The sequence below is a fragment of the Schistocerca gregaria genome, chromosome 3 (assembly GCF_023897955.1).
Source record: "Schistocerca gregaria isolate iqSchGreg1 chromosome 3, iqSchGreg1.2, whole genome shotgun sequence".
NCBI lineage: Eukaryota > Metazoa > Arthropoda > Insecta > Orthoptera > Acrididae > Schistocerca > Schistocerca gregaria.
The window spans coordinates 308,741,935-308,762,682 of NC_064922.1; the positions used below are offsets into that span (position 1 = coordinate 308,741,935).

At 39.8% G+C, this 20,748-nt stretch overlaps 1 protein-coding gene across 1 annotated transcript in view; it reads left to right on the forward strand.

Moving 5' to 3' along the window:
- Positions 1-20,465, forward strand: part of LOC126355350 (ribonuclease P protein subunit p25-like protein) — a gene marked incomplete at its 5' end in the record, with an annotated part of 46,013 nt that extends 25,548 nt beyond the window's left edge. Inside the window, 2 exons of the mRNA XM_050005646.1 lie at positions 19,788-19,904; positions 20,019-20,465. Coding sequence (XP_049861603.1) covers positions 19,788-19,904; positions 20,019-20,277 — 376 coding nt within the window. The remainder of the gene's footprint in view (positions 1-19,787; positions 19,905-20,018) is intronic.
- Positions 20,466-20,748: the final 283 nt, after the last annotated feature.

The following is a 20,748-nucleotide window of genomic DNA, read 5'->3' on the forward strand; positions in this document are numbered from 1 at the left end:
CACCTCTTGCCCATTATCCTCATTACATAGAGCAATTCAGTCAGACACAAATTTTCAAATTTACCCTTTGATTTAAATCAATACTGACTGGCAGCTAATGTCTTCAGTTCCTGTGTGTCTTGGTTCATAGTGGTTGCAGGATCAAAAATGGTTGCATCCACACCAAGCAGTTGATGAAGCATTACTGGTAGTGATAATACTCTGATAATTTGAAAATAATAACTTAGCACATTTCAACATTAAACAAGCAAAGACCTTCATTGTTATAAGATAACCATTATGCGTGTATCTCAGACATGTAGAAATAAAATTTTACTACCTGTATTGTGAATTTTTAAACACCTGAGCCATGTAGACCCAAGGAACACCAGTATAACAAATTAAGCGAAAACTGGATGGAGATCTTGAGCTAAGTGGAGTTCATAGAAAAAAAAGAAAAAAACAATCTGTAAATGTTGAATGCTAGTATTTAAATATAAAACACGTTATAGAAGAAAAAATATATAATTTTTGGGTTGTGTTGACCTGAATATAACAGCAGGGTCAATTAGATTATTTTTTTTCTCTTTGATACGTGAGTTTCATGTTATTTCATTCTTATTGTAATAGTTTTAAACACCAATTTTGAAACTTGTTTCCACTCCACATCGACATACATACTCTGCAAGCCACTGTGTGGTGCTTGGTGGAGGGTACCGAGTACCACTAGTAGTCATTTTCTTTCCTGTTCACTTGCAAATAGAGGGAAACATGACTGTCTGTAAGCTTCCATATGAGTGCTGATTTCTCCAATCTTAAGTTCATAGTCTTTAACGCGAAATGTGCATTGACGGTAGTAGGCTTGTTGTACATTCAGCTTCAGATGCGTTTTCTCTAAATATTTTTCAATATAATTCCTTGAAAAGAATGTCACCTTCCCTCCAGTTTGAGTTCCCGAAGCATGTAACTGCAGTTGGTCAAACCTACAGGTAACAAATCTAGCAGCCCACCTTTGAATTGCTTCAATGTCTTTCTTTAATCAGACCTAATGGGTAACCCAAACATTTGAGCAGTACTTAAAAACAGGTTCTATAAGCACTCACCTTTACAGATAAACCACATTTTCCTAAAGTTGTAGCAATAAATCGAAGTCTACCATTTGCCTTCCCCACTATAATCCTTACATGCTCATATCAGTTTGCAGCATTACAAGTATATATTTAATTGACGTGACTGTATCACATACTACACTACTAATATTGTATTCCAACATTACCAGTTTGTTTTCCTTACTCATTTGCATTAACTTCGATTCATCTAAATTTAGAGCTATCTGCTATTTATCACACAAACTACAAATTTTGTCTAAGTCATCTTAGATCATCCTAGAGTCACTCAACAATGACACCACCTTGTACACCACAGCATCATTAGCAAACAGCCACAGATTTCTGCTGACCCCCTCATTTATGTACGTAGAAAATAACAACACTCCTATCACACTTCTGTGGTGCACACCTGATGATACCTTTCTGTCTGTTGAACATTCACTGTTGAGGGCACATACTGGGTTCTACTACTTGCCACTTACATATCTGGAAACATGTTCTGTATACTTGTATCTTTGTTAATAGTCTGCAGTGGAGCACTGAATCAAATCCTTTTTGAAAATCAGGAATATGGAATCATCCTGTTGCCCTTCATCCATAATTTTCAGGATATCATGTGAGAAAAGGGCAGCCCGAGTTTTCTAAACCATGTTGACTTGTGGACAGAAGCTTTTTTATTTCATTGGGATCCCATCTGGACCTGGTGAATTATTGGCTGTCAAATCTTTCAGTTGTTTCTCTGTGCTGGGGATGTCTGTCACTATGTCCTTCATTCGAGAGCCTGTGTGATGGTCAGATGACATGATGCTTGTATGGTTCTCTTGTGGGAATGATTTCTTAAATGCGACATTTGAAAGTTCAGCTTTCCTTCTGCTGCACACCAGACTGGTCAGTGAGTGACTGGGTAGAATCCCTAGATCCACTTAGCTTTTTTATGTAGGACCAGAATTTTCTGAGGTTCTCGGAAAGATCTTTTGCTGAGACATGACAGTGATAGTTGTAGGCTTTGCACTTCGATCTTTTTGCAGACACATGAACCTCTACTAACTTCTGTCTTCTTCGTGTTCTCGTTTGACTTGAGAGTGCGACAGCCTTTGTACCCTCATCATTGTCAGCATTTTGTTGTTAGACCACAGTGGGTCTTTACTGTCCTTAATCAACTTAGTTAGCATGTACTTCTGCAGAACATGGTTTACAATCCATTTAAACTTTGTCAATAAATTCTCTGTGTCCATCATACTGTAAATAAATTATGTCTATTCATTGTCTATGTGGGATGCTAACAACTGCTAATCTGCTTTTTCTAGCCTAAATATTCTTCCAAGTTTCTTGATTGGTTTATTAACTTCAGTTGGTATAGTCATTGTTACATCATGGTTACTAATCCCTGTCTCTGTACTGATGCCATTGATAAGGACAGGCCTGTTTGTAGCTGCAAGGTCTGAAATATTTCCATTGCATGTTGTGGCCTGCTAAACTATCTGCTCAAGACAGTTGTTGGAATATTTACTGAAAAGTACTTTGCAAGACTGCCTGTGTTTATACTGATCATTCTACTTTGGGTTGCAGCCAGCTCTTGGTCCCAAGAATAATTTGAACTTGAGAAATTCCTAAACAGCAGTAAATTTGGAAATTTAGACAGTTCACTGCTAAAATTTTGACATTCAAAGTGTCTTTACTCTGAATGCAATATGATTTTGCTAAATGAAGTCTGATTTCACTATCTGTATGTCACCTAGTGAATGTTCATCAGATTACTTCAAACTACCATGTAACTTAAAAAATCGCCATATCACTCCACAAGTAGATTCTACCAGGGGAGTCCTTCAATTCCCCACCAGATAATGCAGATCCAGAAATCTGCAGCCAAGGTTGTCGCAGAGTCAGTGAAGCCTTTGGTTGAATTCCTCCACTTGGCTCCAAATGAAAGGACCCCAGTTCACTCTGGGAAGAATGCTACAAATTTCTGCTAGCACCCCATGCATGAAGCCCACAGCCTTCACCGGCTCTGCCAGTTGCCTGTACAAACTGAGGGTGGCTCAGGACCCAAGTGACAGGGTCTTTGGTGCTGACATGCTCATAGACAACTGTGCCCTACATGCTTGATAGCCACAGACATGGCTTCCTCATCTCGGGTGAGGCCCCTTGGCAGACACACTGAGTGTGCATTGGCTTTCCTTCCTGCATGAACAGTATTTCCTTTAGGATCTATATAATGCACCTACCGTTTGAGCTCCCAATAACTAGCAAACCTCTGCCCCCTCCCCTGTGCCTGCTCAGACCCTGCTGAAGGAATGGCCACCTGTCCACTCACAGAGTGATTAGATGAGGTGAGACAGCCAGTCTCCACATTGACCCTGTGTCTCGAACGTGAACTTGTTGTTATCCGTCATTCATCCTGCTGTGAGGGCAGATCCACCACATCAGGTGAACTAGGTGGTGCCTCGGCTGCAGAGCCTTTTGGTCAGATGATACATGAGGTGTCCCACATCACATGCCAAATTCTCTGCCATCACAACATCAAGAGTCAGTAGCCTGAAGGTGGCTGACTGTAGCCAAAAGCACAATCAGCTGTTTGCAAATTGTGGCCATCTCCTCCTCTGTCTGCACACAACATGCATATCTCCTACAGGCTGGTCTAACAGAAGAAATTAACTATGAAAGCACAGAGAGAAACCTAGATATGCAATATGCTATCCTCCTGACATGTCACCAGTGGAAGCTGGCTGCTTATGAGTTCTGTGAAATGACAATTGTGCTGTGACCTGCCTGACTCTACACTTGACAGTTACAAAAAATGCAAGATTGCAGGTCTTAAGTAGAAAAACGTGTCACCAGAAAAATAATGATGGTTCAGGTATGATCCAGTAACACACATTCTTATCTCTTTTTTCAGTTTTATTTCAAAACTTCCTGTAGGGCTGCTGAGAAGAAACTTTGTGAGATTGAACCTTCTTGCCTGCCTGACTCCTCATTCAGATCAAAACTTACACTCATTGCTCCACTAATTACATAATTTTGTTAATGACTTATTGTGCTGCATCCACTTTTGATACCAGATTGTCCTTCAGCTTGATTAAAATCTACTGGTTTTTTCCCCTGTTAAATTGATGAAAATATTAATGAAATCTTATACATTTCGAAAATAAAAAGTCTATAAAACTTAATTCTGTATTAGCTTCCAGTTTAATCATTTCTTTTGATCCACTGTCATCTCTGGAATAGCTATACACTCCTATGACAGTACTACCAGTATGTCATTATTTTCATCATTAACTATCTATATTTTTGATTTGTAATTTGAACTATACAAACATTTAAAGAAATCTTGGACTGCACCTCTCTCTCTCTCTCTCTCTCTCTCTCTCTCTCTCTCTCTTTCTCTCTCTCTAGGGAGTTGCTTTGCCATATAGCATCTTAACTGATGAAATGTGATACATTCACATTATTATCCTCCTCTTTTCAGTTTGTCTTATCAAATTTTCCATCCACTGACCCAAGCCTGTTCAGATATATTTCAAACAGTTCTGTGTGTGTCTGCATATTCCATTATATTGCTGTTACCATTTTCCATATATTCTTATCCATTCTTCAATAGTTGCCTTGTTCCACTTCTGATTCTAGTTTCTGACTACTTCATAGCTTTTGCTGTTTGTCTATTATTCTTAAATAAGTGCTCCAACTTTCCATACCTGTATTTTTATAATTTTATATTATGCTGAACTTCAGCTCAATTTAGTCTGATATATCCTGATAATCGCAAATAAATTCTGTTAATCTACATTATCAGGAGAAAGAAAACTGGCATTCTACGGATCGGAGTGTGGAATGTCAGATCTCTTAATCGGGCAGGTAGGTTAGAAAGTTTAAATAGGGAAATGGGTAGGTTAAAGTTAGATATAGTGGGAATTAGTGAAGTTCGGTGGCAGGAGGAACAAGACTTTTGGTCAGGTGAATACAGGGTTATAAATACAAAATCAAATAGGGGTAATGCAGGAGTAGGTTTAATAACGAATAAAAAAAATAGCATTGCGGGTAAGCTATTACAAACACCATAATGAACGCATTATTGTGGCCAAAATAGACACAAAGCCCACGCCTACTACAGTAGTACAAGTTTATATGCCAACTAGCTCTGCAGATGATGAAGAAATTGAGGAAATGTATGACGAGATAAAAGAAATTATTCAGGTAGTGATGGGAGACAAAAATTTAATAGTCATGGGTGACTGGAATTGGTCAGTAGGAAAAGGGAGAGAAGGAAACATAGTAGGTGAATATGGATTGGGGGGAAGAAATGAAAGAGGAAGCCGTCTGGTAGAATTTTGCATAGAGCATAACTTAATCATAGCTAATACTTGGTTCAAGAATCATAAAAGAAGGTTGTATACATTGCAGAAACCTGGAGATACTAAAAGGTATCAGATAGATTATATAATGGTAAGACAGAGATTTAGGAATCAGGTTTTAAATTGTAAGACATTTCCAGGGGCAGATGTGGACTCTGACCACAATCTATTGGTTGTGAACTGTAGATTAAAACTGAAGAAACCGCAAAAAGGTGGGAATTTAAGGAGATGGGACCTGGATAAACTGAAAGAACCAGATGTTGTACAGAGTTTCAGGAAGAGCATAAGGGAACAATTGACAGGAATGGAGGATAGAAATGCAGTAAAAAAAGAATGGGTAGCTCTGAGGGATGAAGTAGTGAAGGCAGCAGAAGATCAAGTGGGTAAAAAGATGAGGGCTAATAGAAATCCGTGGGTAACAGAAGAAATATTGAATTTAATTGATGAAAGGAGAAAATATAAAAATGCCGTAAATGAAGCAGGCAAAAAGGAATACAAACTTCTCAAAAATGAGATCGACAGGAACTGCAAAATGGCTAAGCAGGGATGGCTAGAGGACAAATGTAGAGGCTTATCTCACTAGGGGTAAGATAGATACTGCCTACAGGAAAATTAAAGAGACCTTTGGAGAAAAGAGAGCCACTTGTATGAATATCAAGAGCTCAGTTCTGAGCAAAGAAGGGATGGCGGAAGGGTGGAAGGAGTATATAGATGGTTATACAAGGGCGATGTACTTGAGGACAATGTTCTGGAAATGGAAGAGGATGCAGATGAAGATGAAATGCGAGGCATGATACTGCGGGAAGAGTTTGACAGAGCACTGAAAGACCTGAGTCGAAACAAGGCCCCGGGAGTAGACAACATTCCATTAGAACTACTGACGGCCTTGGGAAAGCCAGTCATGACAAAACTCTACCATCTGGTGAGCAAGATGTATGAGACAGGCGAAATACCCTCAGACTTCAAGAGTAATATAATAATTCCAATCCCAAAGAAAGCAGGTGTTGACAGATGTGAAAATTACCGAACTACCAGTTTAATAAGACACAGCTGCAAAATACTAACGTGAATTCTTTACAGACGAATGGAAAAACTGGTAGAAGCAGACCTTGGGGAAGATCAGTTTGGATTCCGCAGAAATGTTGGAACACGTGAGGCAAATACTAACCTTACGACTTATCTTAGAAGAAAGATTAAGAAAAGGCAAACCTACGTTTCTAGCATTTGTAGACTTAGAGAAAGCTTTTGACAATGTTGACTGGAGTACTCTCTTTCAAATTTTAAAGGTGGCAGGGGTAAAATACAGGGAGCGTAAGGCTATTTACAATTTGTACAGAAACCAGATGGCAGTTATACGAGTCGAGGGACATGAAAGGGAAGCAGTGGTTGGGAAGGGAGTAAGACAGGGTTGTAGCCTCTTCCTGATGTTATTCAATCTGTATATTGAGCAAGCAGTAAAAGAAACAAAAGAAAAATTTGGAGTAGGTATTAAAATTCATGGAGAAGAAATAAACACTTTTAGGTTTGCCGATGACATTGTAATTCTGTCAGAGACAGAAAAAGGACTTGGAAGAGCAGTTGAACGGAATGGACAGTGTCTTGAAAGGAGGATATAAGATGAACATCAACAAAAGCAAAACGAGGATAATGGAATGTAGTCAAATTAAATCGAGTATTGCTGAGGGAATTAGATTACGAAATGAGACACTTAAAGTAGTAAAGGAGTTTTGCTATTCAGGGAGAAAAATAACTGATGATGGTCGAAGTAGAGAGGATATAAAATGTAGACTGGCAATGGCAAGGAAAGCGTTTCTGAAGAAGAGAAATTTGTTAACATCGAGTATAGATTTATGTGTCAGGAAGTCATTTTGAAAGTATTTGTATGGAGTGTAGCCATGTATGGAAGTGAAACATGGACGATAAATAGTTTGTACAAGAAGAGAATAGAAGCTTTCGAAATGTGGTGCTACAGAAGAATGCTGAAGATTAGATGGGTAGATCACATAACTAATGAGGAGGTATTGAATAGAATTGGGGAGAAGAGGAGTTTGTGGCACAACTTGAAAAAAGAAGGGACCGGTTGGTAGGACATGTTTTGAGGCATCAAGGGATCACAAATTTAGCATTGGAGGGCAGCGTGGAGGGTAAAAATCGTAGAGGGAGACAAAGAGATTAATACACTAAGCAGACTCAGAAGGATGTAGGTTGCAGTCAGTACTGGGAGATGAAGAAGCTTGCACAGGATAGAGTAGCATGGAGAGCTGCATCAAACCAGTCTCAGGACTGAAGACCACAACAACGACAACAACAACAACAACAACAATCTACATTTCTGATTTTCTATGTGATGAATGTTTCTCCAGCTCTGTTTCAGAAATGTGGATTAACAAAATGAACCTCTGCAGAACTATGCTCACAGCCTGGACCTTGACTCCATTCTTCTAAATACCAGGATGTGACATAACATGGCCGAATCCTGAGCCACCAGAGCACTATCGTTAATAGTCTTTGTGTAAATCATAAAGCTTTCATTTCTAGATTGTTCCAGACATTAAGCTGGTGTCTTCAATGTGGACTGATATCTGTTCTCTATCTTAAAGTTGTTAACAGCATAAGTATGTGAACATCTAGATTGAATATTGAAATCCAGACTGGTTGCAACTTCATCTTTACTAAAACATAATTAAAGGCTCCCACACATATTCCCCGAATTCGTTATTGGTCCCTTTTTCTCTGAGGAAACTGGCAGTGTTAATTTTAAACTTTTTTGGTGACAGATGAGAATAATGCGGTGTTTTAGTTACCTATGTGCAAAGGAATAAGCATTGGGGGAGGATTATTTTGCATATAACGCATACTGTCTGGAAACTGCTGTGAGCAAAACTTTAAGATGACTGTGTTTAAAGTCACTGTTGCCAGCAAGAATGACATCCAGGGTCCGGGGTGTATATGACCCAGGAGATCCGGGAAAAACCTGGGAATTTTTTCATCTGGGAGAAAACCGGGAAAAACCCGGGAATTGTTTAGAATTTTGGGAATTTTTCATTGTTTTAGTTTTCAGTTAAATTTTTGTGATTTTGACTGGTAAGAACCAATACTCTAACAAAGGATATTGCTATATCCCGCTATTGCAGAATAATACTGCAACAACAAAACATAAACGAGTGAAAAAAACAACGAAAATATAACTAAGTTGCTAAGGAAATGCGCCATATACAATAACAAAACACAATGCTCATAGAAGCGTCTGCCAACAGCAAAGCATGTCAAAGGCTTGAGGAAGACTATGCAATGCTTCACAACAACAAATTGCCTCCGATGAGCGTGACGTGACAACTGTTTAAATTAGATTCGTTTGAGCAGTTGCGGGCGGGCTCTTACGCATGCACAGTTAAGTCGAGTAAGAGTAGTACCTTCACAGTCTACTGTGGTACCTTCTTTCGCTTCTGGTTACTGAAGTATGGCTGGGCGATACTACTTAATATTGCCCCGGTTCGTAAATATACTAAATCTGGGGCTGATGCCCAAAGCATCTGAGTTGTTGTGGGGAGATGGATCGTCTCCAGGTGACCTGTGTTTACGTCAGTGATTTTGTTATTTCCTCTTCGTTTATTGCTCTCACGCTAAATGATAACAAAAGGATCTTTGTGGCCGGGAGTTATCAAATGAATTCAAATACATTCGCATAATTACGGAAGGCTAAAGAATATGTTATTAGTTTTAGATTTTATTTCCACCTTCCTGACAGTCAAGCATTAACTGCCTTGCAGAACAATGAAGTTATTTTTGTCAGTTTGCTAACGAGATTTGGCATTCATTAAACTTTTCTGCTTTGTTATAAACGAAGTGTTTAATTTCACGCTATTGGCTACTTTCAACTGTTCGCTGCATTTCAAGTGCACGTATGGGCATTATGCCATAATGAAAAACCAAACATGAGATAATACAGTACTGGTACTACAAGAAAATTTACATACGAATCTGGACATATGAATGTGCATTTTAAGCCGAATTATACATTTTATTATGGTTCACGAAATTCGGATGGTCTTGAAGTATCCTCTGATGTCTTGTTTCTTTTATGACTTAATGTAGGATCTTTTAATGTTTTACATGTACGAACGTATGGGCTTCCTGCGTCATTGTAGCTGCGTAAGTGTGGTGAAGCCTATTATCTAGCGCTCTCTTCCAACTGATAAAGCGAATCTATTTCTAACAGATCGCAGGAAAATATTGCGAATGGTGGTTAGAAAAGCGTTACATTCAAACCAAATTTCCTTTTACGCAAGATGAACTATGTGCTAGAATGTACGATGAATTTCTTAAATCCCAAAGCGTTTGACTCTCATTTAAAAATCAACTCTTTTAGGACGACCATTTAGAAGAATTTCGAGCCCAGAAGCTCAGACATTTACGTCATTATTAAAAATTTTACTGGCACATTTGTGTGATGTATCTTAAAGTGTAACATGCGCAAAAAAGATCAACATTATATGTGGAAGCTTATCTTATCTTCCAGCTTATTAATCTTCAAGACACAGTATTATATGTGAATGCTATGTATACTAATTTAAACCGTTAACTTTTCTTATTTGTGTGTTCGCGCTACTGAAAAGTAATCTTGCTATTGGCTGACTACATCACGTGGCCTATGCTGTCATCAGCTGGTGAGATGACGTGACATCAGATATGACTAGCTTACAAAACGAATCGCAATCTCGACTTCAATGCTTCGGAAAGTGACATGTGGTGTTTGGTGGCATTCAAATTTATACCTTTGTAATACGGACATATGCAGCGTACATGATGCTGCAAATGAAAGGTCAAAACGTGTATTTTCCCCCCGAGTTTTGTTTTCTAAAGTGCCATGAAATTCTACAACTGTATATAAAACCATAAACATTCAAAGAATTGATGGGTTTTACAGTGCCGGGGAAGAGTATACTGTCACTTAACACGGAAAAAGTGTATTTTCACCCGGGAGAAAGTGTATTTTTAACCGGTAAATCCAGGAAAAATCCGGGAATATTCTTCCTTGTCCACGTATACACCCTGAAGGTCTCAGTGTCTTACATGTAGTGACTTCTGATTATGGAGCTACTTGAAGTCAGATGTACACACAATGTCTGGCTTTATTCATGAAAGACGCTATTCATCATATTGTGAAATCTTGCTGAGCATTGTTGAATATCCAAGACATGTTACCATGAGTGATGGGCGTCACGTTGACTGCCTGTGATCATAAGTAACATGTATATTGTAGTATGCTACCATAGAAACTACTGATGAGTCATCTGTTGATGAAATATAGCTGTTATATATATATCCCCATTCAAGCTTTCGCAACCAACGGTTGCTTCATCAGTAAAGAGGGAAGGAGAGGGAAAGACGAAAGGATGTGGGTCTTACGGGAGAGGGTAAGGAGTCATTCCAATCCCGGGCGTGAAAAGACTTACCTTAGAGGGAAAAAGGACAGGTATGCACTCGCACACACACGCATATCCATCAGCACTTATACAGACACAAGCAGACCTTTGTAAAGGCAAAGAGTTTGGGCAGAGATGTGTCAGATAAGGCGGAAGTACAGAGGCAAAGATGATGATGAGTGGCAGGTGAGGTATGAGCGGTGGCAACTTAAAATTAGCGGAGGGTGAGGCCTGGTGGGTAATGGGAAGAGAGGATATACTGAAAGGGAAGTTCCCATCTCCGGAGTTCTGACAGGTTGGTGTTAATGGGATGTGTCCAGATAACCTAGACAGTGTAACACTGTGCCTAGATGTGCTGGCCGTGCACCAAGGCATGTTTAGCCACAGGGTGATCCTCATTACCAACAAACACTATCTGCCTGTGTCCATTCATGCGAATGGACATTTTGTTGCTGGTCATTCCCACATAGAAAGCTTCACAGTGTAGGCAGGTCAGTTGGTAAATCACGTGGGTGCTTTCACACATGGCTCTGCCTTTGATCGTGCACACCTTACACCTTCCGGGTTACAGGACTAGAGTAGGTGGTGGTAGGAGGGTGCATGGGACAGGTTTTACACCGGGGGCGGCTACAAGGGTGGGAGCCAGAGGGTAGGGAAGGTGGTTTGGGGATTTCATAAGGATGAACCAAGAGGTTACGAAGGTTAGGTGGACGGCAGAAAGATACTCTTGGTGGAGTGGCGAGGATTTCAGGGCAGGATTAGAGGAAGTCGTATTCCTGCTGGAGAGACACATTCAGAGTCTGATCCAGTCCCGGAAAGTATCCTGTCACAAGTGGGGCACTTTTGGGGTTCTTCTGAGGGAGGTTCTGGGTTTGAGGGAATGAGGAAGTGGCTTTGGTAATTTGCTTCTGTACCAGATCGGGATGCTAGTTGCAGGATGCGAAAGCTGTTTTCAGGTTGTTGGTGTAATGGTTCAGGGATTCCGGACTGGAGCAGATTCGTTTGCCTCGAAGACCTAGGCTGTAGGGAAGGGACCGTTTGATGTGGAATGGATGGCAGCTGTCATAATGGAGGTACTGTTGCTTGTTGGTGGATTTGATGTGGACGGATGTGTGAAGCTAGCCATTGGACAGATGGAGGTCAACGTCAAGGAAAGTGGCGTGGGACCAGGTGAAACTGATGGAACCAAAGGAGTTGAGGTTGGAGAGGAAATTCTGGAGTTCGTCTTCACTGTGAGTCCAGATCATGAAGATGTCATCAATAAATCTGTACCAAACTTTAGGTTGGCAGGCCGGGGTAACCAAGAAGGCTTCCTCTAAGCGACCCATAAAATGGTTGGCTACGAGGGGGCCATCCTGGTACCCATGGCTGTTCCCTTTAATTGGCCTTCGAAAGTGAAGAAGTTGTGAGTCAGGTTGAAGCTGGCTAAGGTTATGAGGAAAGAGGTTTTAGGTAGGGTGGCAGGTGATTGGTGTGAAAGGAAGTGCTCCATCGCAGCGAGGCCTTGGACATGTGGAATATTTGTGAATAAGGAAGTGGCATCAATGGTTACAAGAATGGTTTCCAAGGGTAACAGATGGGTAAGAATTCCAGGAGTTCGAGAAAGCGGTTGGTGTCTTAGATGAAGGATGGGAGACTGCATGTAAAGGGTTGAAGGTGTTGATCTATGTAGGCAGAGGTATGTTCTGTGGGGGCTTGGTAACCAGCTACAATGGGGCAGCCGGGATGATTGGGTTTGTGAATTTTAGGAAGTAGAAAGAAGGTAGGGGTGCGGGGTGTCTGTTGGTGGGGTCAGGAGGTTGATGGAGTCAGGTGAAAGATTTTGTAGGGGGCCTAAGCTTCTGAGGATTCCTTGAAGCTCTGCCTGGACATCAGGAATGGGATTACCTTGGCAAACTTTGTATGTAGTGTTGTCTGAAAGCTAACGCAGTCTCTCAACCACATACTCCCGACGATCAAGTATCACGGTCGTAGAACCCTTGTCCGCCGGAAGAATGACGATGGATCGGTCAGCCTTCAGATCACAGATAGCATGGGCTTAGCAGTGGTGATGTTGGGAGTAGGATTAAGGTTTTTAAGAAGGATTGAGAGGCAAAGCTGGAAGTGAGAAATTCCTGGAAGGTTAGGAGAGGGTGATTTTGAGGAAGAAGAGGTGAAGAAGAACTCCAGAATTTCCTCTCCAACCTCAACTCCCGTGGTTCCATCAGATTCAGCAGGTCCCACACCACTTTCCTTGACGTTGACCTCCATCTGTCCAGTGGCCAGCTTCACACATCTGTCCACATCAAACCCACCAACAAGCAACAGTACCTCCATTATGACAGCTGCCACTCATTCCACATCAAACGGTCCCTTCCCTACAGCTTAGGTCTTCGTGGCAAATGAATCTGCTCCAGTCCGGAATCCCTGAACCATTACACAAACAACCTGAAAACCTCTTTCGCATTACGCAACTACCCTCCCGACCTGGTACAGAAGCAAATTACCAGAGCCACTTCCTCATCCCCTCAAACCCAGAACCCCCCACAGAAGAACCCCAAAAGTGCCCCACTTGTGACAGGATACTTTCTGGCAGTGGATCAGACTCTGAATATGTCTCTCCAGCAGGGATACGACTTCCTCAAATCCTGCCCTGAAATGAGATTCATCCTTCATGAAATCCTCCCCACTCCACCAAGAGTGTCTTTCTGCCATCCACCTAACCTTTGTTACCTCTTGGTTCATCCCTGTGAAATCCCCAAACCACCTTCCATACCCTCTGGTTCCTACCCTTGTAACCAGCCTCGGTGTAAAACCTGTCCCATGCACCCTCCCACCACCACCTACTCTAGTCCTGTAACCCGGAAGGTGTAAGGTGTGCACGATCAAAGGCAGAGCCATGTGTGAAAGCACCCACGTGATTTACCAACTGACCTGCCTATACTGTGAAGCTTTCTATGTGGGAATGACCAGCAACAAACTGCCCATTCACATGAATGGACACAGGCAGACAGTGTTTGTTGGTAATGAGGATCACCCTTGTGGCTAAACATGCCTTGGTGCACGGCCAGCACATCTTGGCACAGTGTTACACCGTCCGGGTTATCTGGATACTTCCCACTAACACCAACCTGTCAGAACTCCGAAGATGGGAACTTCCCTTTCAGTATATCCTCTCTTCCCCTTACCCACCAGGCCTCAACCTCTGCTAATTTAAAGTTGCCGCTGCTCATACCTCACCTGTCATTCAACATCATCTTTGCCTCTGTACTTCTGCCTCGACTGACATATCTGCCCAAACTCTTTGCCTTTACAAATGTCTGCTTGTGTCTGTCTATGTGCGGATGGATATGTGTGTGTGTGTGTGTGTGTGTGTGTGTGTGTGTGTGTGTGTGTGTGTGTGTGTGTGTGTGTGTGTGTGCGCGAGTTTATACCTGTCCTTTTTTCCCCCCTAAGGTAAGTCTTTCTACTCCCGGGATTGAAATGACTCCTTACCCTCTCCCTTAAAACCCACATCCTTTCGTCTTTCCCTCTCCTTCCCTCTTTCCTGGTGAAGCAATGTTGGTTGGAAAGCTTGAATTTTGTGTGAGTGTTTGTGTTTGTTTATTTGCGTGTCTATCAACATACCAACGCTTTCGTTTGATAAGTTACATCATCTTAGTTTTGAATTGCACAACAGCTATTTTTCACCAACAGATGATTCATCAGTAGTTTCTATAGTAGCATACTACAATCTACATGTTACCAATGATCACAGACAGTCGATGTGACACCCATTACTCATGGTAACATGTCCTGGATATTTAACAACACTCAGCAGGATTTCATAATATGATGAATAGCATCTTTCATGAATAAAACCAGACACAATGTGTACATCTGACTTCAAGTAGCTCCATAATCAGAAGTCACAACACCTAAGACACTTTTGTGTCTTTAGAAGATTGTGACAGAAGTTGCTTCTTTTTCGCTTTGTAATCCATATCACTAATGGATTTTTAAAATCAATCTTTTCCATAGTCTCTTGATGACTATAGGATGTATCAATGTTTGGATATCATAAAATATCATCTGTTGCATAATGTTGAACACAAAGACATTCTTTTTCTTTCAATTCTTCTCCTGCCATAATATTTTTCTTGCAATTGTAAGCTTCTAGAATCAGACTTTTTTGTTTTACATGATATACCCCAAATCTGCATATTTTCTGTTCTTAATTTTATTGCACAGTTCTCTGTCATTGCTGAGACACTGGCATTCTCGCAGTTGATGGTATCACAAGTACTCTGTACTGTAGGTGCAGTCCAAAAGCATCTATTTTGTAGATGCTGTCGACTTCTAATGTTCAGTCTTTCACATTGTATAGAAATACCAAACAAAGGCAACATTTTACAAACCATAGTCTTCAGGCTATGTCAAAATCCAAACATGTAAGTAGTTTTATAATTTGAAGAATGCCCATAGAGCTGATTTAATCTGGTATTTTTTCAGTGAAGAAAGAATGCTGTGTAAGTAACAAAACACAAATTTTACACAAGATAGAAAGACCTGTGTAGAATAGATGAGGCTTTCGACAGGAATGCTAAATTTGCATTGTACTGCTACATGAAATTTCAGACAGTATCAAAAAGTGAAACAAAGAAAATATGTTTGAGGAATCTTAATTACAGTAGATATGGAGAACACTCTTGGTGTTTATGGCAGGATATGTTACTTAAACAGTATTCGTTGGTAAGAGTCTCCTGTATGACTTAATGCTTTTATGTTGTTTTTGGTGCTGAAAAAGCTAGTAATATCACCATTTTGAAATGTTAACTAATGTTTATTGAAAGACTTCACAAAGAAAGACTTCAAATACACACACCATTCACGTAGTTCTGATATTGTTTGTACATTTGCTCAAGAAAAAAGTGCCAAATGTCGTTCAGGCAGCAATGGAGAACTACAGAACTACACCGCACTAGTACACCTGGAAGAGAAGCCTCAAAGATAATGTTCATTGGTAAGAGATGTTGTCATAAAAGCAGTGGCAATCTGTAGGAAGTATGGTGTAAGTTCTTGTAAATGATCCCAATTGGCATTCTTATTTTCTGTCTTTCTTTGTACAGGTTCAGAAAGAAAATATTCCCTAGAATTTTTCTCAGACATCTCGGGTTTTATTCGATATATTGTTGAAATTGCACTTGTAAAAATATAATTTGGAAAGTATACTGTTTGCCCTCAGGTCCATAACTGTTGGTCCCCCTTTTTTTCCAGTTCTTTGAGGCCTAATTCAGTCATACAGCCACAGACTTTGCTCTGCATATTCGGCGAAAAAAGAGTAATATAGTTAATGGACTTTGTAAGGTCCTTGCTGCTTTCTTGCCTTTTTAGATATCAAGGCATACTTTCTAGAAGGACCAACTTCATGTCCTTTAAGCTTGTATTCGATGGATCTGAGAACTTAGCCACATTCCATCTAAGTATGACCTTTCTCCAAAAACTTTTGGGAATTGGTACTTAAGTGTCAAATCTAATCCTAAAAGAGCATTTGGTAATAATATGTTTCTGTATTGATATGTGCAGCCATCAGAATACAAACAATTTGGACAGGATTATTCTTAATCATTTTTGATGGGGCTTCCAGTATATATGAAGCAAAATTTGATGCATCCACTTCACCTTCATTTTATTAAACCAGTATCATACTGCATTCTACACTGTAAAGCTATGAACAGCCAAATTTGTTTGCTAGTGAACTGTGCTTGCATGTAAAAATGTAGCTACTTTCGGGCCTGCAAGTACATGGTGTGCATTGAGAACAACTTCTGCTGGGTTCATTTCTTACCTAGGCCTTTTTGCAGCCTTGCCTGCTCTTCACGTTCCATGTGCTGCTTCCACATCTTCACACAGTTTTCGAGCCTATAACTGCAACACGAGTTGCACTGGACTACCTGGAAGGAAAATGAGCTAAAGTTACCCTCCTCAAAAATAAAGTTAAAGGTGGCCTAACTTAATGGTAGAACCTTCTCCATATTGCATTCTTCCTCGTGGAGTCCATACAGCTGTGTTTACATTGTATAATAGCCTCAAGGTTTTGCTTGAATGTGGTAATAGGAAGGCAGTTCGGGAAAGCAGTTGAGGAATTCCTTTATGAAGGTTCTCCCATCTTTTTTTTTTTAGGTTGGGTTATTTGAAAACATGATGATTCTGAATTTGGCCTCATCCCATGTGTGGAGTTAGCCAACCAATATCAGACAATCCATTTGTTAATCCCAAGAGTAGTGAAAAACATATTTTTGCAAACCTTACGTTATCCCAAATTGCTTCCTTTTCCTGTCACCATAAAATGCTTGGTATTCTTTTTCAGCATCCTTGCTTCTCTAGTCTTCAAATGAGTAATCTGAACTTTCTGGTAAACAGTGAGCACTATCGTGTAGTAATAATTGTGAAGAAGTAATGTTGTCTCCAGTGGGAAACGAGACTGCTGTATCATTATGAGCATTCTTGGATACAACCAGCAAAGTTTCTAGATAAACCAGCTTTAGAAGATCTAATTTGAAGTTCAGATTCATGTATTTATGAAAACAGTTGCGTTGTTGCGGTCTTCAGTCCTGAGACTGGTTTGATGCAGCTCTCCATGCTACTCTATCCTGTGCAAGCTTCTTCATCTCCCAGTACCTACTGCAACCTACATCCTTCTGAATCTGCTCAGTGTATTATGAAAACACTATCAGTAATAATAATAACAACTCAAAGAAGAGGAAGAAGATTACCTGTGTCATTAGATGGTGCAGGAAAAGTAACTAATAACGCCATATACAAAATCAATGCTGCTTCTGTGCATGCAACTTCACTGTTCCTACTGTTGCCAGCTGTTGTTTGTTATGCATTTACAGGAGAACCTTCAGTTAAGTGGATGTTACAAAAACCTTTGGTAAAAATGTCTCAAGCACAGAATGAGTGAAGTGCGGTGTTCTGATTTACATCAAAAAATAAAGTGGCAATATCTACTCAGTTTCATATTTACAGTGGATTGTTGTTAATGAGAGGTAGATAGTAAGACAATTTTATTACTGCTATCAATCAAGTCAGGAAGAAATCTTACACTAATTTGAGCTGAGAAATAATTTCTTCCTCAATAAAATCATCATCCTGTGCTATCCATTTTCATGAACTGCAGCTACAACTGATTCCGAACACAGGGAGACTCGGGGCAAACAACAACAACGTGCTGTGAGTGCATGCTTATCTGCATTTACATGGTATTGTTTACCAAATCCAAATCCCTTTATTTACACAGTACTTTTTTTTGCATGTATTTTTTTCTGCAGTGTATAACAATAATGGAAAATTTATGGATGGAAAAATATGTAAAATAAGGGAGAGACAACTGCTTATAGGACTGATATATGGTGTACAGAAACACTGTAACAGAAAACAGTTAACACTATTCAGGCTCTTGTTACTTTTCATACATACACACACACACACACACACACACACACACACACACACACACACACGTTTGCAATAGCAGCTGTCATATGTATCCAATATTGTTTATTTTCTTTGTAAATAATGAAAAAATCAGCTCATGGCAGTAAGAGCAGATGCACTTGCAGTGTTTTCTTCACCAAGAATTTTACCTCATTGTCAAACGTCCAATTTTCAGATGGTCTTTTATCAACTCATTCTGTGGCCCGTGCATTAGATGCTGTGCCAGTTTTGAAATAAGTTTAATTTCTTAAAATGATGATGAATTTTGTCATTTTGATATTGATATTTAGCCCATTTTCTTTCTGTTCAATTCCCATTTTCACATCTTCCAAACCATCAGGGGAAAATTGCTTTCAAATGAAAAGTGAATGAAAGTGGAGATAAGCTCACACTTCTGCCGTATCCATCTCTTAATTATGTACCTATTTTATTACATATTATTTGAATTTGCCAGTGCAGCACCACATTTCGAAAGCTTCTATTCTCTTCTTGTCTAAACTATTTATCGTCCACGTTTCACTTCCATACATGGCTACACTCCATACAAATACTTTCAGAAACAACTTCCTGACATTTAAATCTATACTCGATGTTAACAAATTTTTCTTCTTCAGAAACCCTTTTCTTGCCATTGCCAGTCTACATTTTATATCCTCTCTACTTCGACCATCATAAGTTATTTTGTCCCCAAATACCAAAACTGCTTTACTACTTTAAGTGTCTCATTTCCTAATCTATTTCCCTCAGCATCACCTGACTTAATTCGACTACATTCCATTATCCTCGTTTGCTTTTGTTGATGTTCATCTTACACCCTCCTTTCAAGACACTGTCCATTCCGTTCAACTGCTCTTCCAAGTCCCTTGCTGTCTCTGACAAAATTACAGCGTCATCGGCAAATCTCAAAGTTTTTATTTCTTCTTCATGGATTTTAATACCTACTCTGAACTTTTCTTTTGTTTCCTTTATTGTTTGGTCAATATACAGACTGAGTAACATTGGGGATAGGCTACAACCCTGTCTCACTCCCTTCCCAACCACTGCTTCTCTTTCATGTCCCTCGACTCTTATAACTGCCATCTGCTTTCTGTACAAATTATAAATAGCCTTTTGCTCCCTGTATTTTACCCCTGCCACCTTCAGAATTTGAAAGAGTGTATTCCAATCAACATTGTCAAAAGCTTTCTCTAAGTCTACAAATGCTAGAAATGTAGGTTTGCCTTTTCTTAATCTTTCTTCTAAGATAAATCATAGGGTCAGTATTGCCTCATGTGTTACAACATTTCTACGGAATCCAAACTGATCTTCCCGAGGTCGGCTTCTATCTTGAATTCCAAGAAAAGTGATGTACTTTCAGTGATATTTCATTTTTGGCTTATCATTTTTAAATTACAGTGTTCTGAGATTGTAAGTTACAAAACTTTCAACACTGGGCTTTTCAATTGAAGAATGCATTTTTGTTCTAGGGTGGAAGAGTACTGGGAACCACAAATGGAAAATCTGGACACACTGGTTGTAATTCGAGAAATTCCTACAATACATATACTTCTTTCAAAAGACCCACTTGATAAAAATGAACCAGGGTAAAGCATTCATTGTTCTAATATTCCATTGTACTGGAAAGTACTTCTACTATTTTGTGGGCTGTTTTTCATGTGTTGTACTGTTAAACAACTAATTTATATTTGATGTTACAGCTATCAGGCACCAGGAAGTTTCGACACATTCTGGCGATCCACAGAAGGGTCTTCTGAACACGTGAGGAAACAGAATCAGCCAAAACGCAACAGGGGTCCTCGGGTATCTAATGAAGAATTTGCTGCAATGGGACTACGATCAGATCAGAGGAAACCAAAGCATGCGGGCAGTGGTAGGATACCACCAAAATCTGGCGGAGATCGGCAGAGGAGAATTGGCACATCTGGTGGGGGCTCTGAAAGTGGTCAACAAACGTGAATGTGAAATGGAATTTAATTTCCTATAAAAAGTTCCTATACATGAACTGGACCTATTTTGTCTGCATATGTTCTGGTAATAAGGTATTGCACAAAAAATATTGTCACCATTGAGTCATAAGATGTACTTATTACCTATTGAACATTGCTGCCATATGGAATTTGTACAAAATAAATAATTACACAGAATCAGTTACTTTCTTATACACCTGTGTTAATTAGACACACCAATTTCTCTGACATGAATAACCTTAAGTAAAAACTTATTTCTGCAAAATAGAAGGGTATGTGGTGCTCAGCATGTAGAAATCATTCACATAAAGTTTACTCCAATACAAAACTGTTAATGAAGGCTTGAAGTAGAATATTTAGTGAGGTTAACAGAGACTCCAGTGAAAATATATGAATAACAGTGCAGCCGTGAGAGGGGAAAAGTGAGTGAGTGAGTTTGTTTGGTAAGTACTACAGCCAT